This window comes from Trichosurus vulpecula, chromosome 3 (genome assembly GCF_011100635.1).
Source record: "Trichosurus vulpecula isolate mTriVul1 chromosome 3, mTriVul1.pri, whole genome shotgun sequence".
Lineage (NCBI taxonomy): Eukaryota > Metazoa > Chordata > Mammalia > Diprotodontia > Phalangeridae > Trichosurus > Trichosurus vulpecula.
In genome coordinates, this window is record NC_050575.1 from 405,030,709 (window position 1) to 405,048,327 (window position 17,619).

A 17,619-nucleotide genomic window follows, 5' to 3' on the forward strand; every position below is an offset into this window, starting at 1 on the left:
CCCTACCTCTGGCCCCCCCACCCCGGGTGCCAGGAGAGGAAAGCTCCATCCAGCTGACCATCAGGCACAAGCAGCAGTGTGTTCCAGGCTGCTGGGCTTCATTAGCAGTGGCAAGGGAAACCTCCCAAGAGCCAAACCCTTAGCCAAGTGTGCTCACAAGGCCGTCACTTCTAGGGTAAACCAAGCTTGGTGGCTTTGAGCATAGAACAGAAGAAATAGTGGAGCCAGGCTTAAAGCAGAAATTTATTAAAATCCATTTATAGTGTTTATCAGAAAAATGTACAGAATACTTAACATTCAGGCAGCAGAATACTTAAAAGTGCTTTGTGGGAAGACTCTACTTGCTTCAAGGAATTTTTCTCCACTCTAAACACTTTTATATCTGGAAATTTTACACTAACATGACAACAATCATCTCAGGTTAATTATCCCCTCTTCCACACCTGTGACAACCCCATCCCCTCTGTAGGGAGTTCAACAGAAATCAGTAGAAAGAACCCTCTGTAATGGCCTAACATGCCAAAAGTGTTTCAAGAAGATACATGAAAAGTTCCTAGTCGGGGTGTCCACCAGGTGGCCAAACAAAGCCACTTGCTGCTGGCAGGGTGGGCGTACCCACCTAGCTTCGGAGGGTTGCTAATCGGGACTGCATGGCTTCAAGATCATCCTCCTCCTCTTCTTCCTCCACCTCGGCAGCAGCTGTCGCCCCTAAAGGCTCAGGCTCTGGAAGAGCATCTGTAACTTTGCTGGGTGCTTTGCCTAAGGCCCCTGGAAAGGAAAAAGATTGTTAAGAAAAGGGGGAAAAACCCATGGCTTGGGCACCAAAATCGATCGAAGATGGTAGAAATGTGTGGTAGCCAGTAGGCTGTGCAAGAGGGGAAAGGAAACAAGGCAGAAAAGTATCCACATGTCCTTACCTGCTGTGATCTCAAAGAGAATTTTATCAATCTCCATTTCTGCGGCTTCCTCCATTTCTTCCTGATCGTCCATGCTTTCAAAAGTATCTTCTAACATCTCCTCTATGATCCCCGCCTAAACACCAAAGCAAGCACATTCCTGACCTTTTTTGTCAAAGTTCTACCCCCCAGCTCAGGTCAAGGTCCTGGCACTCAGAGTGTAGAAAGCTGTGCTCAAACTCAAAGTGTATCTTACTGGCTGGGTCATTCAGAGCCATGCAACCACTTAACCTCTGGGGGGGTCTCAGTCTCTTCACATATAGAATGAGATCTAACATTCCACGTTGGCCTATGGCATACCACAGAGGAGCCAAAGGAGAAGTCATGTCCCACTGACACTGAATTTCATCTTCACATGCCAGAAATCCAAGATTCCCATGTCCATCCTGACAAGCCCTTTATAATCCTAACTTAGCTTTTGTATAGCTCCTTAAGATTTGCAAAGCACTGTTTTCTCATTTGATCCTCACAAACCTAGGAAGTAGGTGCCATTATCTCCATTTTACAGATAAAAAAACTGAGGCTGAAAGAGCATAAGTGACTTGCCCAGGGCCACACAGCTAAAAAGCAAGGCAGGATTCAAACTAGGCTGGAAGAATGAGCAAACAGAAAAATGAATCCTGCCATAAAAAGCTATTAAGGTGAGTGACAAAGGTGTTTCAAGATACCAACAGAGAAGAACCCAATGACTCCAAAATATCTAGAATCAAAGCCTCAAAGAAAAGAGTATAGGTTGGGCACAATTTCAATTAGAATTTATAGAAGACATGAGGACCTTTAAAATGTTTTTATAAACAAAATCAGAATATCAGAGGAAAAAAATTGGAAAAGAAAGGAAAACTATAGAAGAAAGAATTGGAAAAGGAATTAACAGCTTGGCACACAAAATCTTATCCAAGCAACAAACTCCTTGAAAATTAGAATAGACTAAAGAAAAGCCAATGACTCCCCAAGAGAAAAGATGAAATATTCAAAGTTAAGACTGAAAAAAAAAAAGGAAGAAGAAGAAAATGTAAGGTTACCTCCTAGCAAAAACAAATAACCTGAAAAACAGATTAAGGAGAAAAAATTTAAAAATCATTGGACTGCTTAAATGCTCAGGGAAAAAAAATAAGCCTGGATATCAGTTATCTTAAAAGTGGGTGTATATGCCCAGTCTGGTCCTTACTGCCTGGAAACTGGATTAGAATCCTCTATGTGCCAGACACCGTACCAAGCAAAAATGCAAGAGCCCTCAAGGAGCTCAGTCTAACAAGGGAGACAACAAACAAGTGACTGTACAAATATGAGGGCTACAAGACCTGCTGGGCAGAAGTAGCAGAGGGAAGGAACTGGTAGCATTAAAGGGCTATGGGTAAAGGTGGGATTTTGGCTAAACCTTAAAGGAAGCCCAGATCAAATAGAGCCAGAGGGCAAGTGGAAATAAAAGGGATCTACCAGTCACCTCCTAAAATGAAAACTCCCTACAACATTATAGCCCAAAGCTGGAGCTTGTAGATCATACTAAAAACACTTCAAGCAGCCAAAATGCAAGAATTCAAGGACCAAGGAACCACAGTTAAAATCACCGCCATCATAAAGGAACACAGAGCCTGGATACAATATTCCAGAAGGCAAAGGATCAGCAAAACAGTATAATCTTTCAAAGCAAAAAATGAATTTTTCATTAGATAGAGGTCTTTCGAGCATTCCTGATGAAAAGACCAGAGCTATATAGAAGCTTTGAAGTTCAAACACAGAAGTGAAGAGAAACAATAAAAAGGTAAACATAACGGAACAATGATAAGGAACCAAACAAGGATAAGCTGCTTTCAAATACAGGGAGATGACCCGTGTCCGCTGGAAATCTGGTCATCAACAGAGATCATAGAGGGAGTCTAGTTAGACAAGGCCTGTTAGGTCTTGATGATCTCAGGAGATGAGAAGGAGAAGGGAAGAGGAAAGAAAGTGGAGAAAGAAAGGTTACAGAAAATGATCTCACGTAATCCATGTGTCCAAGTAGATGTCTGTCCAAACAAGGAAGAAGGGTTAGAAGGAGCAGAAGACATCTGAACCTCACCTCCCTCTCATCTGCACTAGTCAGTGGAGGAAATAAAACACACAAATATACACACACACAAGAGCAGATTAAGGGAGGAATTAGCCCTGAGGAAAACAAATTCTAACTAAAGATGTACAAAAATCTTTACAGCTCTTTTTGAGTGGCAAAGAATGGAAATCTGAGGGGTGGGGGAAGTTATCCATGTGATGGCATAGATTGTAAGAAATGATGAAGATGATGCCACCCTTCTTGATTTCTCTCTCTGTGGCCCTCCCATGACTCTATCCCAGGCCCCTCTCTTCTCCTTTGTCCTGGTGACCTCACCAGCTCTCATGGAGGGAATGGCCATGTCTATGCTGACTGCCTTCAGACACTGGACAGCGGATGTTCAACAGACACCTTAGACTCAACATGTCCAAAACATAACTCTTCCTCTTCCACAGTTCCCTGCCCAGTCCCAGGCTCCAGACCCAGGGCTCATCCTTGACTCCTCGTCTCCAACCCCTCCCATATCCAAGGCCTGCTGACATCATGTCCGACACATCTGATCTTCCCTCCTTTGGCCCTGCCACCCCTCACCTCACGTCTGGGCTATCGCAGCAGCTGCTGGGAGTCTCCCTGTCCACATCTCTCTCCACTCCAGTCCATCATCCATTCTGCCACTGTCCTAAAGTGCTGGTCCGATGTCACTGCCCCCACCCCGATAATAAACTCCAGCGGTCCCTCTTCATCACCAGGACCAAATACAAGTCGTCTTTGTGATTGGAGACCTTCCCAGCTGAGCTTCTCCCCTTGCCAGGCCCCACCATATAATCTTTACTCCAGTGACCTCCTTGCTGTTCCTCTGATGAGACCCTCCCACCTGCAAAATCTGGGCATGGTCTCTGGCTGTCTCCTGCCTCCCTTTAAGCCCACCTAAAATCCCAACCGCCAGAAGCCTTCCCCAACCTCAATTCTAGGACCTTCCTTAATTATTTCCAGTTTATCCTATGTATAGCTTGTGTGGACATAACTGTCTTTTGCCTTCTTTTTGTCCCCAGCACTTGGCACAGTGGCTGGCACGCAGTACTCACTGATTTGTTGATGACTGCATAAAGGTTATATAATACTGGGATGTTCTTTGAACATATGATATTCTTACACTTACTTGTAATGTCTGATCCTGGAGTTTTTTCTTCTGAATTTCATTTCTGACTTGTTCAACTTTTTTCCCTGATATAAGGTCAAACAGTCTATTTCTTCTTCTGTTGATCTAGATATATTTATTTCCTTTAAGTTAATGGTTTTGTTAGCATATTTTGCCACCAAAATAAGTTTCTAGTAATTTCCTTTATTATCTCTTCAATTGTTCCAAGTTCTCCTGTCATTTTTGACACAACCAATTTGGTTTCCCCCTCTTTTTTCAACAATCATATGTATTTTTAAAGTATTTTTTCCTCCCAAAAAATCAGTTCCTAGTTTTATGAATTCATGAAATTGCTTTCAATTTTTTAAATCTCTCAAATAATTTTCAGAATTTCTCCTTTGTTGCTCACTTTTTTTAAGCTAAGTATCTAATCCATTGATTGGTTATTTCTTTTGTTGATGACAGTTCTAAAATTTCCCCTGAGAACTGATTTAGCTGCATCCCATAAGTTTTGGCATGTTGATTCATTAATGTAATTTTCATTGATGAAGATTTAAAATTGATCTTCTAATTTGTTCTTTGACCTACCAGTTCCTGAGAAGTAAGTTATTTAGTCTTCAAATTTTAATTATTTACTCTAAGGCCCTTTAGTGAGCACCCTTTTTTACTGCACTCCAATCAGTAAATGGTAGGTTAATATTTCTGCTTTTTAAATATTTTTTGATGAGGTCCTCATGCCCCAACACAGGGTCAATTTTTGTAAGGGTGCCAATTATGACTTAGGGGGATGTAAATTCCTTCCTATTCCCATTTATTAATCACCTCAGACCTATCATCTCTGATTCTTCTAAAATTCTATTCAAGTCCTTAACTTCTTTCTTATATTTGTCTTAAGTTTCAAAGGAGAAAAATGTATTTTCAACATGTCTGAACAGAATCATTTTAAAGAATAGCCTTAGAATGATTTTCTCATACTTTACAGAATTTAAGACCACATATTTATATTTTAACACAAACTTCAGCCCCTGGCCCTTCAACTGATCTAGGACTTGGTGCTTTCCCCACAGCCATCATGAGGTAACCAAAAAGGAAAAGGAGAAAACGGAAGGAGAAGGTGAGAGCTACAGTGGTGCACTAGAGGGGACAGGAATTGGAAGTCTTGGGACCTGGGTTCAAATTCTGGCTCTTCTACTTAACTGCCCACATGACTTTGGGCAAATCCTCTCCCCAGCCTGGGCCTCAGCCTCTTCATGTATAAAATGAAGGAAGGGCTGGACTAGAGATCAGTGTTTCTCAAAAGGTACTTTGTGGCACACTACTTTCCCTACGTGTGTTTCAAAACTCCCCAAATCCTTGGAACTTCCACAGTCCCAAGCTTCAGCGTGTGGACTCTTCTCCCCAGCATGGTGTTAGGTGGCCACTAGAGCGGCCAACAAGAAAAGAAAGTCAGGAAGGTAAGGTAAGAGATGCCATCACTCTTCACAAGAAACACCGTACCAGGAGAAAAACAAGTTTGAGAACCACAAGGCTCAAAGGTCTCAAAGGTTTCATTTAGGTCTAAATGTATGACCCTGTGAATCAAGCTTCACCTTTCCATAAAATATAGGCCTAGATATTTTCTGGCGCTATTCCCATATTGAAGTATGTATCTCCAGGACTGGCCATGGAATTTCTCTCAAGATCTTCCTGCGGTCTACAATGCAGAGGGTCACCATATGATTCTGTAACCAAGCATCTCACCTTCATCATCTCTTTGGATAGGTCCCTCATGGTCGCCTGGATCTCTGGGATCTTCACCAGGCTTTGCATGGCTCTCATCACTTCTGTACTCTTCTGCAAGGAGCCAGCCACTCGAAGGACAGCTGGAAGGGGAAAGGGTTTCACCATGAGTGCCACAGTACACCTTGCCAACGACACAGTAAAGCCAATAATACAGGCACAACCAACCCTTAAGCACACTAATGGAAAGTCAAAGCCACTTCCACGTGTCTGGAGTAAGTCTGAGCCCTGAGTGGCCTGGATCAGAATTCCCTGCTTGCCATTCCAAGGACAATGGGAAGAGGGGTGCCTGGTTTTCCCCCTGTGGCTGCTGTTCCTGTGTGACAGCATCACTCCTAGGGAACAGCTTCCTTCCTTTTTGCATTAACTGAGAAGAAGCAGCGAGTCAGTCAAGTAGGAGGAAAACCAGGAGAGAGTAGTGTCATGAAAACCTAGAAGACATGTCACAGGCTGCAGAGAGGTTGAGGAGAAGGAAGACTGAGAAAAAGGCCATTGGATTTGGCAATTATGAGATTGTCAGTAACTCTGGAGAGGGCAGTTCCAGCTGAATGATAATGCTGGAAACCAGAGTGCAGGGTTTGGAAGCCAGTGAGAAGAAACGAAATGAAAAGCGGTTGTTGGCAATGATGACATGTGATGGCGTCTATGACAGTAAAAAAGCGAGCTGGAAGAGGGATGGGTTTGGGATGAAAGACTGATCTGTGCCGATGACCACAACCATCTGGGTGAGACTCACTCCATCCTCTCCCAAAGGAGGGGGCAAGACTTTAACAAGCCACTACCCAGAATGTGGCCAGACCTTCAGAGGCCTGGCCAAAGCCCCGTGGGGATGCAGGAAAGTCTGAGTGTGCTGGACGGTGGCTGAAGGTGCTCCAGGTGACCAGGGAGCTGAAATCTAAGTGCCAAGGGAGGTATGCCCAACTCAGAAAGACACTGGGAAAGGGGAGAAAGGTGGTGGAATGGGGGGTTCAGTGGGTCCAGAAGAGGGTGTTAGTGACAAGCCCCATTACTGGCCATACCAAGAGGGTGGGATTCAACTAGATTTCCATCCTCAGGCTGATCAATCAAACACTCCTTAGGGTCAAGCCACGCCTGCAAGGCAAAGGTCACCATTTTGTAGACTACTGCCTTAAAGTATACTCAATTTCTTCCCAAAAAAGGATAGAGAAGCAAAATCTCTCTATAGCCACTAAATTTAAAAATAAAAAGAACTATAGATTGTTATTATGACATAAGATATTGCTATTAATTAAAAGTTTCTATTGAATAAAGAAGGGGAAATAGAGTAATAAATCAAATCATAAATATAAAATTATTAGTAAGAACAAGAAAAAAGGAAAAGAAAACATGGAGGAAGACATCTAGGTAAATACAGAACAATCTATTTATTAATTACACAGTGCTAGCAGATTTTAAGTAAGCCTATTGATAGAAGCAAGAGAAGGAATATTTGGTAAAAGAGGAGAAAAGAAAAAGTAACAAAAGACACACAGAAATAAAGATCTACCATTAAACGTAAAAGAATATCATTTCATAGTTATTTAGCCAAGATGGGAGAAACTGATCCTTAAAAATGTGTACTTCAAAACATCGACAGCCTGTGACTGAATTGGTGTGGGCGCTGCTCCCACCATTGCCTATCACAGCCTCTGGCTTAGACTCAATAAAGAGACTTCAAGAGTTCCTGTGGCAAAAAACCTATCATCATTCTACAATGGATTGTCACAAATGACAAGTACCAGGATATATCCGAATTAAATCAAATACTAGAAAATTTCAATTAACAGAATCAAGTTAACTTTTCTATAGTGCTTTTATAAGGTTTGTGAAATACTTTACAAATGTTATCTCATTTGATGTTCACAACAACCCTGCAAGGTCGGTGCTGTTATCCCCATTTTATAGATGAGGGCACTGAGGCAAATAAAGGTTAAGTGACTTGCCCAAGGTCACACAGCTAGCAAGTATCTGAGGCTGGATTTGAATTTGGGTCTTCCTGCCTCCAGGGCCAGCCCTTTTTATCCCACTGTGCCATCTAGAAACCTGTTGGTTTTCTCCCCTCCAAAACATTCACTTTTTCTTAAAAGTTTCTACTATCCTAGAGAAAACCATACCACAGTTCAGAGAGAACATCCTGGTGCTTTTCACGGATTACCACAAGGAAGTGGACGGGCCTGCAGCCAGTGCACTTCAAGGAGACCAAGGCTACTAAACCCCATAATTAAGAAAGGAAAGAGACACTGAAGGGAGAACTGGGGACATGTGATTTACCAGCAATGAGACCAAATGCTAGGACTGAAATAGGGAAGGCAAGTGCCGAGTGGCAGGGGAAAAAGAATAATAAATCACTGCCACTGAATACATGAGCAAGGAAAGGGAAAAACAGACTGAGTATTTAACCAGAGGACTGCAGTGGAAAGGCAACAAAATGTCTCAAACTTGACATAAGATTCAAACAATAAAAAAGAAAAGAAACCAATCACAAACAGAAAACTGAGTAGCTGACATCATGACTGTGGCGCATGTTTCCACAGAACTTCACAGCTCATAGAATGTTCTCCTCCTAAGTGCTGACCTGGCAGGGGAGACCTTCAAGACAGCTTGAGTGATTTGTACAAAAGCACCCAAGGAACAAGTGGCAGAGACAAGATTCAAACACAGGACCAAGACTCTGCTCTAAGACCAACATGTCTCACATAGGTTGTTGGCACATAAAAAGGGAACAAAACAGAGAGACCTCTTGACCAGTCTGACCAGAATCGAATGGGAGCAAAGAAAAAGAATCAATGATTTGCAGTGCTAAAGAACAACAGAAAAGAAACGGTTAGAAAATGAGACTGAAAATTTCTTCAGAAATCTCATTTGCTAAAAATTGGTAAATTAGCTATAAAAGAATTAAATAGACTGAGAGAAACGGAAGAAATCAAGAGAATCAAATAAACTCTGTACAAACAACCCTCAGGAGTCAGAGGATTAAACTGTCTTAAGCTCATTAAGAATTAATAATTCCAAGTGTCTTTGAAAGTTTTTAAAGTATTTTTAAGGGGGGGCGGAGCCAAGATGGTGGCTGGAGAGCAGGGACCAGCTTGAGCTCCCTGCCGAGTCCCTCCAAAAACCTATAAAAAGTGGCTCTGAAACAATTCTAGAATGGCAGAACCCACAAAACAGCAGAGGGAAGCAGGGCTCCAGCCCAGGACACCCTGGATGGTCTATGGGTGAGGTCTATCCCACACAGAGCTGGGAGCTGGGAACGGAGTGCAGCAGAGCCCAGCCTGAGCAGTGTGGACCGGCCAGACCAGGAGCCGGGCGGAGGGGGCCCTAGCGCCCTGAATCAGTGAGTTGCGGCAGTTACCAGACTTCTCAACCCATAAACACCAAAGACTGCGGAGAAGGTTAGTGGGAAAAGCTGCTGGAGTGGAAGGAGTTTGCCGTTCGGCTTCCAGCCCCAGGGGCAGCAGAGGTGGGACAGCTACAGCTGCTGCTGCTTCTGGCCCCAGGCCCGCCGGGTGGGAGGAATTAAGTGGCAGCTCAGAGCAGGAGTGCACAGCCTGCTGAAGATCTAAGCCCAGTCCAGGTTGGCGGTTCTTGGGGAAGGAGTAGTGCTGGTGTGACAGAGCTGGCACCTCCCCCCCAAACGTGGAACATAGAACTCGTTAGTCTACAAGCAGTCATAACCCACTGAAAAACTCAAGGGTCAAGTTAGTTGGTTGGGAATATGGCCAGGCAGCGAAAACACACCCTGATTCAGTCTCAGACTTTGCATTCTTTCTTTGCTGACAAAGAAGACCAAACCATACAGCCTAGAGAAGACAACAAAGTCATAGAGCCTACAACAAAAGCCTCCAAGAAAAACATGAACTGGTCCCAGGCCATGGAAGAGCTCAAAAAGGATTTGGAAAAGCAAGTTAGAGAAGTAGAGGAAAAATTGGGAAGAGAAATGAGAAGGATGCGAGAAAACCATGTCAATGACTTGCTAAAGGAGACCCAAAAAAATACTGAAAAATACACTGAAGAAAACAACACCTTAAAAAATAGATTAACTTAAATGGTAAAAGAGCTCCAAAAAGCCAATGAGGAGAAGAATGCCTTGAAAGGCAGAATTAGCCAAATGGAAAAGGAGGTCCAAAAGACCACTGAAGAAAATACTACTTTAAAAATTAGATTGGAACACGTGGAAGCTAGTGACTTGATGAGAAATCAAGATATTATAAAACAGAACCAAAGGAATGAAAAAATGGAAGACAATGTCAAATATCTCATTGGAAAAACCACTGACCTGGAAAATAGATCCAGGAGAGAGAATTTAAAAATTATCGGACTACCTGAAAACCATGATCAAAAAAAGAGCCTAGATATCATCTTTCAAGAAATTATCAAGGAGAACTGCCCTGATATTCTAGAGCCACAGGGCAAAATAGAAATTGAAAGAATCCATCGATCGCCTCCTCAAATAGATCCCAAAAAGAAATCTCCTAGGAATATTGTCACCAAATTACAGAGCTCCCAGATCAAGGAGAAAATACTATAAGCAGCCAGAAAGAAACAATTTGAGTATTGTGGAAACCCAATCAGAATAACCCAAGATCTGGCAGCTTCTACATTAAGAGATCGAAGGGCTTGGAATACGATATTCCGGAGGTCAACGGAGCTAGGATTAAAACCTAGAATCACCTACCCAGCAAAACTGAGTATCATGCTCCAAGGCAAAATATGGATTTTCAATAAAATAGAGGACTTTCAAGCTTTCTCAGTGAAAAGACCAGAACTGAATAAAAAATGTGACTTTCAAACACAAGAATCAAGAGAAGCATGAAAAGGTAATCAAGAAACGGAAATTGCAAGGGACTTACTAAAGTTGAACTGTTTTGTCTACATTCCTACATGGAAAGATGATGTGTATGATTCATGAGACCTCAGTATTAGGGTAGCTGAAGGGAATATGGATATATATATATATATATGCTTATGTATATATATAAGTGAATGTGTATGTATGTATATATCTATGTGTGTGTGTGTGTGTGTGTGTGTGTGTATGAAAGAGAGAGAGAGCAGACACGGTGAGTTGAAGATGAAGGGAAGATATCTAAAAGAAATAAAATCAAATTAAGGTATGAGAGAGCAACATACTGAGAGAGGGAGATAGGGAGAGATAGAATGGGGTGGATTATCTTGCATAAAGGTGGCAAGAGGAAGCAGTTCTGTGGGAGGAGGGGAGAGGGCAGGTGAGGGGGGAATGAGTGAACCTTGCTCTCATCAGATTTGGCCTGAGGAGGGAATACCATACATACTCAATTGGGTATCTTACCCCACAGGAAAGAGGAGGGAGGAAGATAAAAAAATAAAAGGGGGGGGATGATGGAGGGGAGGGATGATGGAGGGGAGGGCAGATGGGGGTGGAGGTAGTCAAAAACAAACACTTTGGAAAGGGGACAGGGTCAAGGGAGAAAATGCAATAAAGCGGGATGGGTTGGGAAGGAGCAAAATATAGTTAGTCTTTCACAACATGAGTATTGTGGAAGGGTTATGCATAATGATACACATGTGGCCTATGTTGAATTGCTTGACTTCTCAGGGAGGGTGGGTGAGAAGGGAAGAGGGGAGAGAATTTGGAACTCAAAGTTTTAAAAACAGATGTTCAAAAACAAAAAAAGAAAAAAGTTTTTTGCATGCAACTAGAAAATAAGATACACAAGCAATGGGGTGTAGAAATTTATCTTGCCCTACAAGAAAGGAAGGGAAAAGGGGATGAGAGGGGAGGGGGGTGAGAGAGGGGAGGGCTGACTGGGGAACAGGGCAACCAGAATATATGCCATCTTGGAGTGGGGGGGGAGGGTAGAAATGGGGAGAAAATTTGTAATTCAAACTATTGTGAAAATCAATGCTGAAAACTAAATATGTTAAATAAATTTAAATTAAAAAAAAATCCCCTCCAAAAGAAAGTATTTTTAAGACAAAAAATATCCCTGCACATTTTGAAAGAAATATACAGATGATAAATATTGATTCTAAATTAAAATTCTCATACAAAAGAAAATTACTGCCCAGTATTCCTAATGAATATGGATGCTAAAAAACAAAACATCAAAACACAAAAAACTTTCAGGTTATATTAATTTATACAAAAATAAATTCAATTAGGGAGCAGGTAAATTTAATTTGGGAATCTATACACAATGCTTTCAATGATCAGATGGCAGCATAAGTGATCCAGTGGATAGAGTGCCAGGTTCTTCTTGAGTTCAAATTCAGCCTCAGGCACTCACTAGCTGTGTAAGCCTGGACAAGTCACTTCACCCTGTTTGCCCCGGTTTCCTCATCTGTCAAATGAGCTGGAGAAGGAAATGGCAAACCACTCCAGTGTCTTTGCCAGGAAAACCCCAAAAGGGGTTACAAAGAGTTGGACACGACTGCAATGACTAAATTCAATAACCAGAAGCTTTTATATATTACAACAGCCATTTCTGAATATCAGTGAGGACAGAAGCCTCAGCAACAACTGTGGAAGTGTGCAAAATGCACTTGACCTGTTAAACCTCTGAGCTTCACATTATCAAGGAAATCAGGGGTCCGGTCCCTATTCTTATCTATCTATAAGTACTTGTTTCGCCACTTAAAGTATAAGCTCCTGGAGAACAGGGAGTGTTTCATTCTTTGTCATTGGATCATGAGTGCTTTACTCAGTGCCCAACACACAGTAGGTGCTTAGTAAATCCTTACTGATTGACTGTTAGGCAGATGACTCCTTGCTCTAGATAACTAGCCCAAGTGTCACTCCTGATAACTGATGTTCTGAACTGGCTATTCCAGGAGCATCTCAAACACGTTAGCTTTCTCCTCCAATCCACCCTCTTCTGAACTTGCCTTTTTCTGCTAAGGGCAGCAGCATGCCATCCTTGCAGTCACCCAGGTACACAGCCTCAGAGTCAGCCAAGAAGCTGCCCAACCTTGTCAGTTACAGTCTCAAACCATTCTTGGCGTCTAACCCTTCCCTCCCTTCACATGGCCACTATGCCCTCTCTACTGTAATGGACACTAATCACTAGACCACTGGAATCATCTCCAAATTAGCCTAAAAAACAACAAATTAAAAATCCCAATTAAATACCAAAAGAGAAATTCTGAAAACCAAAGGAGAGATTCATAGTGTAGAAAAATCTTTAAACCAATAAACAAAACTAGGAGCTGGTTTTACGAAAAAGCAACATAATATTGGGGAATGGAGAACAAGTTACAGTATAAGATTGTGATGGAATACTATTGTGCTGTAAGAAATGACAAAGGGGGTGGTTTCAGAAAAGCATGGGAAGACATATGAACTGATGCAAAGTGAAGTGAGCAAAACCAAGAGAACAATTTACCAAGTAACATCAATACTGTAAAGATAATCAACTGGGAAAGACTTAGTAACTCTCATCAAGACAATGATCCACCATAATTCCAAAGGAATCAAGATGAAAAATGCTAGCCACTTCCAGATAGAGAGCTGATGAAGTCACAGTGCAGATCCTTTCCTTTTTGGGGGGAGTTGGGGGGCGGGGGGAGGGGGGAAGAAGAACATGCCTAAAGTAGAAATATGTTTTGCATGACTTCATATGTGGAATAAGTATTGTATTTCTTGCCTTCTCAATGGATGGGGGAGGAGGTGAAGGGAGGGAGAGAATTTGGAATTCAAAATAAAATTTTAAAACAAAAAGTAAGTTCCACTATTCTACCTAACTCTTGCTTTATTCACGACAGTGATCTGAAAGTTTAGCTTAACATATACTTAAAGAAAAAAAAAGTGCATGAAGAATGCCTATCATTCAGATTATGGTATGCAATTAGATGGGACAACCTATTCATTCATCAGGATAAATATCTTGGATAAATGTTGCAAATGATGAAGGAGTTGGACCCAAACTAAACTAGAGAAAGAGAGCAAACTGTACTGCCTTTAAGAAATTATAAAGTTCCTTTAATGACCCCGACCTTCTTCATGAAAGAGAGGTCCATTTTTTTACTACTAAGAATGCCAGTATTTCTTTAAATGACTGGAGTCATGGAACAACAGTACAATCCCTGAAGAATTAAATATGAGGACTACTCAAGAGGACAATGGCAAGGTATATACTGGACAGGAACACACTGCAACACATCACAAACAAAAAACTAAGGAGAATCTGAGTAAACGTGTCATCAGAAGATGATCAAAAAAGACGACAGACTGGGATCCATGTGATATGAAGAGAACCTGAGACAGGTTTCCAGTACTTTGGCTGGGCCCCCTATGACAGACAAGAGTCACACAAGAGGGCAGGAAGATTGTGATCTGCATTGACCAAGACGACACAGACACTGATAAGCTCAGAGATCTAGCTGAGTATTTGAGAGTTAAAATTCCATAAATCTAGTTTTCAGACAAACTTTTTTGTCCATGTCACTCATGCCATATACTTACAAGGTTGATTTTCTGAACCCAAATTCAAGAGTTTATATTAAGTCTTAGTGAATTCTATCTTACTAGATTCCGGGCAATGCTCTAGCCTTTAAGGATCCCACTCTGGAATGCAATGTTTTAGCTTTGCCTCTTAGCTTTATATCATTTGAAAATTATCCAAGTGTGACTTAGAACAGGGCTGTCCATCCTTAGGTTTTTATTGAAACAACAGACAATATACTTTGATTTGCTTTTTAGTAAGAACTCCGCAGTAGCTTGGCTTCATTTACTAAAGCATTTATGTATTTCTATGCTTGTAGGTGGGCTGCATTTTGGACAGTCCTGACTTAGGAGACCAGAGTCCAAATCCTGCCTCAGATACTCAGGTAAAAATGAGATATGTATACAGCACTTTGCAAACCTTAAAGTGCTATATAAATGCTAGCTAATATTATTATTACTTACTAGCTGTGTCATCAGGGACAAATCATTTAATCACTCAGTGCCTCAGTTTCCTCATCTGTAAAAGAGAGAACACAGGTTTGGTCTCTTGGCAAGCCAAGCAATGAAGAAAAAGAAGGAAAGGTCCTATCAGAACATCTGACTCAAATACTCTTGTCGATGCATCAGAAGAATACCAGAAGCCCAAGTTTGGGTTTCCTTATCCAGGCTTTCACTTTAATGTCTTCTTTAATGTAATTCAGTCAAACTAAAAAACCTATAGATACAGTTATTTGTGTCCCCATCCACTCTGCTGTTAGCTCACTTAAACCACTAAGGAAGCACTAACATAATGAGCATGTCTACAAACCCATCAATGAGTTTGAAACAAAGGGAAAATAGTCTAAAACCAAAAAGTAAACAAATACTAAACAAGGGATTCTCCCATTTGGAACCAAAAAACAAATACATACATACACACACAACCAAAACAGATATTCTAGAGGCAATATAAGTTTAGAATGCTTGGCTACAAAAATCAGCCATCTGGACTAAAGTGGTCAAAGACATATTCACAAACTTTTTCCATTACCAGTGTTCTCAAAACAACCTTGCCAACTCTGGATAATAAAGGCAGAGATGCTGAATGCCAGTACATTTGTTTTTTACTAATATTGTACTGTTTACCTTTTGATATCAGTATTGAATAAAAAGAATAAAATATACAACGTACTAAAGCAATTTTCATTATTTCAATGGATCTGTGATCTCACTGATGTGCGGATACCTCTATTTCTTGACTTTGCCTGGTCCACTTATGAAAAATTCAGGTAGCTCACTGGTTATTTCTTGTTACCACTCTGTTTCCAGTCATCTCTCTCCCTCTCTCCCTCTGACAATATGCTTAACATTGCTTCTCCTATGTAATTCTACATTAGTAATCTGCTGTAGCCCACTCATGTCCATGATGAGCCTCTCCGTTGCCTACTGGGTGATCCAAGAAAGACTTTAACCTTTGGAGAATGTGGTGTTCTGCAACTTGAAGCAATTCAACATTACTAGAAGAAAGCTGTTGTTAAAAAGATGTGCCATCGTTTCTGGGAAAAATTTAAGAGTCATTCAAGCCAATGCAAGTTTCGCCAGGGGCAAACCAACCTGCTTTCCTCTGTCTACTGGGCTCAATTCATTGTCCATCAATAGTCAGCAGATACACATATGATGGATTAGTACTACAGTCTGTCCATCCAACTGTATATCATAGTTTGTACAATAGCTATTCTTCATCCGCTTGGTTTTTCCTGTGTGGATAGTTGGACCAAACTCCATTGAGTGGTTATGGATCTTATTTAGGAGACTCCACGATGTCCTAGGGCTTAATGTAATTAATACAATGTCATCTACGAAAAGAAGCATATGAACGACCTTACTGTCTAGAAAGAATTTCTCTTCCATTTGGACTCTGTACTAGATAACCTCCATGACAGTAGCCAACACTTTAGAAAGTGAATCTCAACCTCCCTATTTAGTGTCTCAATAAGCAGTGTGTTATCACATCTTTACCTATTTATGAGCAACTCCTTGTGAAAGAGAGCCTCTAAGGGCACTGTTTTCCTCTAGTAAATCAAATATTTCTTATAGTCAGTACACAATAAAGTATGAACATGAATTTTACACTTTTCAGTCACTTATGGAAATATAAGGTTGTGGCCCGTGGTAGAATCTCTCTCATAAAAGTCTACCTATTCTCTCCTAATTCCCTCAAAAAGAACATGTTTGCACAATTAGGTCTATACCCCAAAGAGATAAAAGTAAAAGGAAAAAAAATATGTATAAAATAGCAGCTCTTTTTGTGGTGGCAAAAAATAAGAAGCTGAAAGGATGCTCATCAGCTGGGGAATGACTGAAGAAGCTGTGGTATATGAATGCAATGGAATACTATTGTGCTGTAAGAAATGATGAAGGGGATGGTTTCAGAAAAACCTGGAAAGACTTACATGAACTGATGCAAAGTGAAGTGAGCAGAACTAGGCCAATATACACAGTAAAAGCAATGTTATAAAGATGAATGCCAGTAAAAGACTTAGTAATTCTAATCAATAACAATAATCAATACCACAATTCCAAAGGACTCATGATGAAAAAATGTTATCCACCTTCAGAGAGAACTGAGACTCAAAGTGCAGATTCAAGATTTTTTTAATGTTTCTTCCTTTGTTTTTGAGAACATGGTTAATGATAAAATGTTTTGTGTGACTTCATATGTGTAATGAAAACTGAAAAATATTTTTTAAGAAAACATAACAAGGACATGTTTGATGTGCATGTAAATCATTCATTTAGCAACTTTGTAAAGAATGGAAAGTAGAAACATGGATAAGTTGTAATTGTTATTATCTTGGTCATCTTTTCAGTAATAATGAAGTCTAAGATTTTTTCTTAAAACGTGGTATCTTCCTCTCTTTTGAGTATCTTCAGAACAGATCTTTCAATATTCTCAAAACTGCTGTCTCACCTAGCACAGGCTCCTTTTGCTCCAAGCTCATCAAATCCAGCTACTCTTTCCATCTCTGTCTTTTTTAGTGCATTTCTATTACCTAAATGTAGCACTCCAAGGACTAGAATGTCAGAATCTAAAGGTGGTGGCTCCACTTAGACTGATGAAGAAAAGTTGGCCATGGACATCTTTATAAATCTTTTCTATTTTTCATCTGCTTGTTGTCTGTCTTTATAACTATAGGGCTTCAAATTTACTTGCTGTCAATTTCAAAATAACAAAAAAAGAAGAAACTTGAAACATTCTGAATCTTCCTTCTGTTAACTTTCAAAGTGCCTTATGTATCATGACTGTACAAAAGGT

General features: G+C 40.8%; 1 protein-coding gene across 1 annotated transcript in view; it reads right to left on the reverse strand.

Moving 5' to 3' along the window:
• Nucleotides 1-230: 230 nt before the first annotated feature.
• CHMP3 (charged multivesicular body protein 3) overlaps nt 231-17,619 on the reverse strand; it is a 37,613-nt gene continuing 20,224 nt past the window's right edge. Inside the window, exons 4-6 of the mRNA XM_036749488.1 lie at nt 5,864-5,985; nt 918-1,032; nt 231-768 (exon numbers count right to left, since the gene is read on the reverse strand). Coding sequence (XP_036605383.1) covers nt 620-768; nt 918-1,032; nt 5,864-5,985 — 386 coding nt within the window. The 3' untranslated portion in view covers nt 231-619. The remainder of the gene's footprint in view (nt 769-917; nt 1,033-5,863; nt 5,986-17,619) is intronic.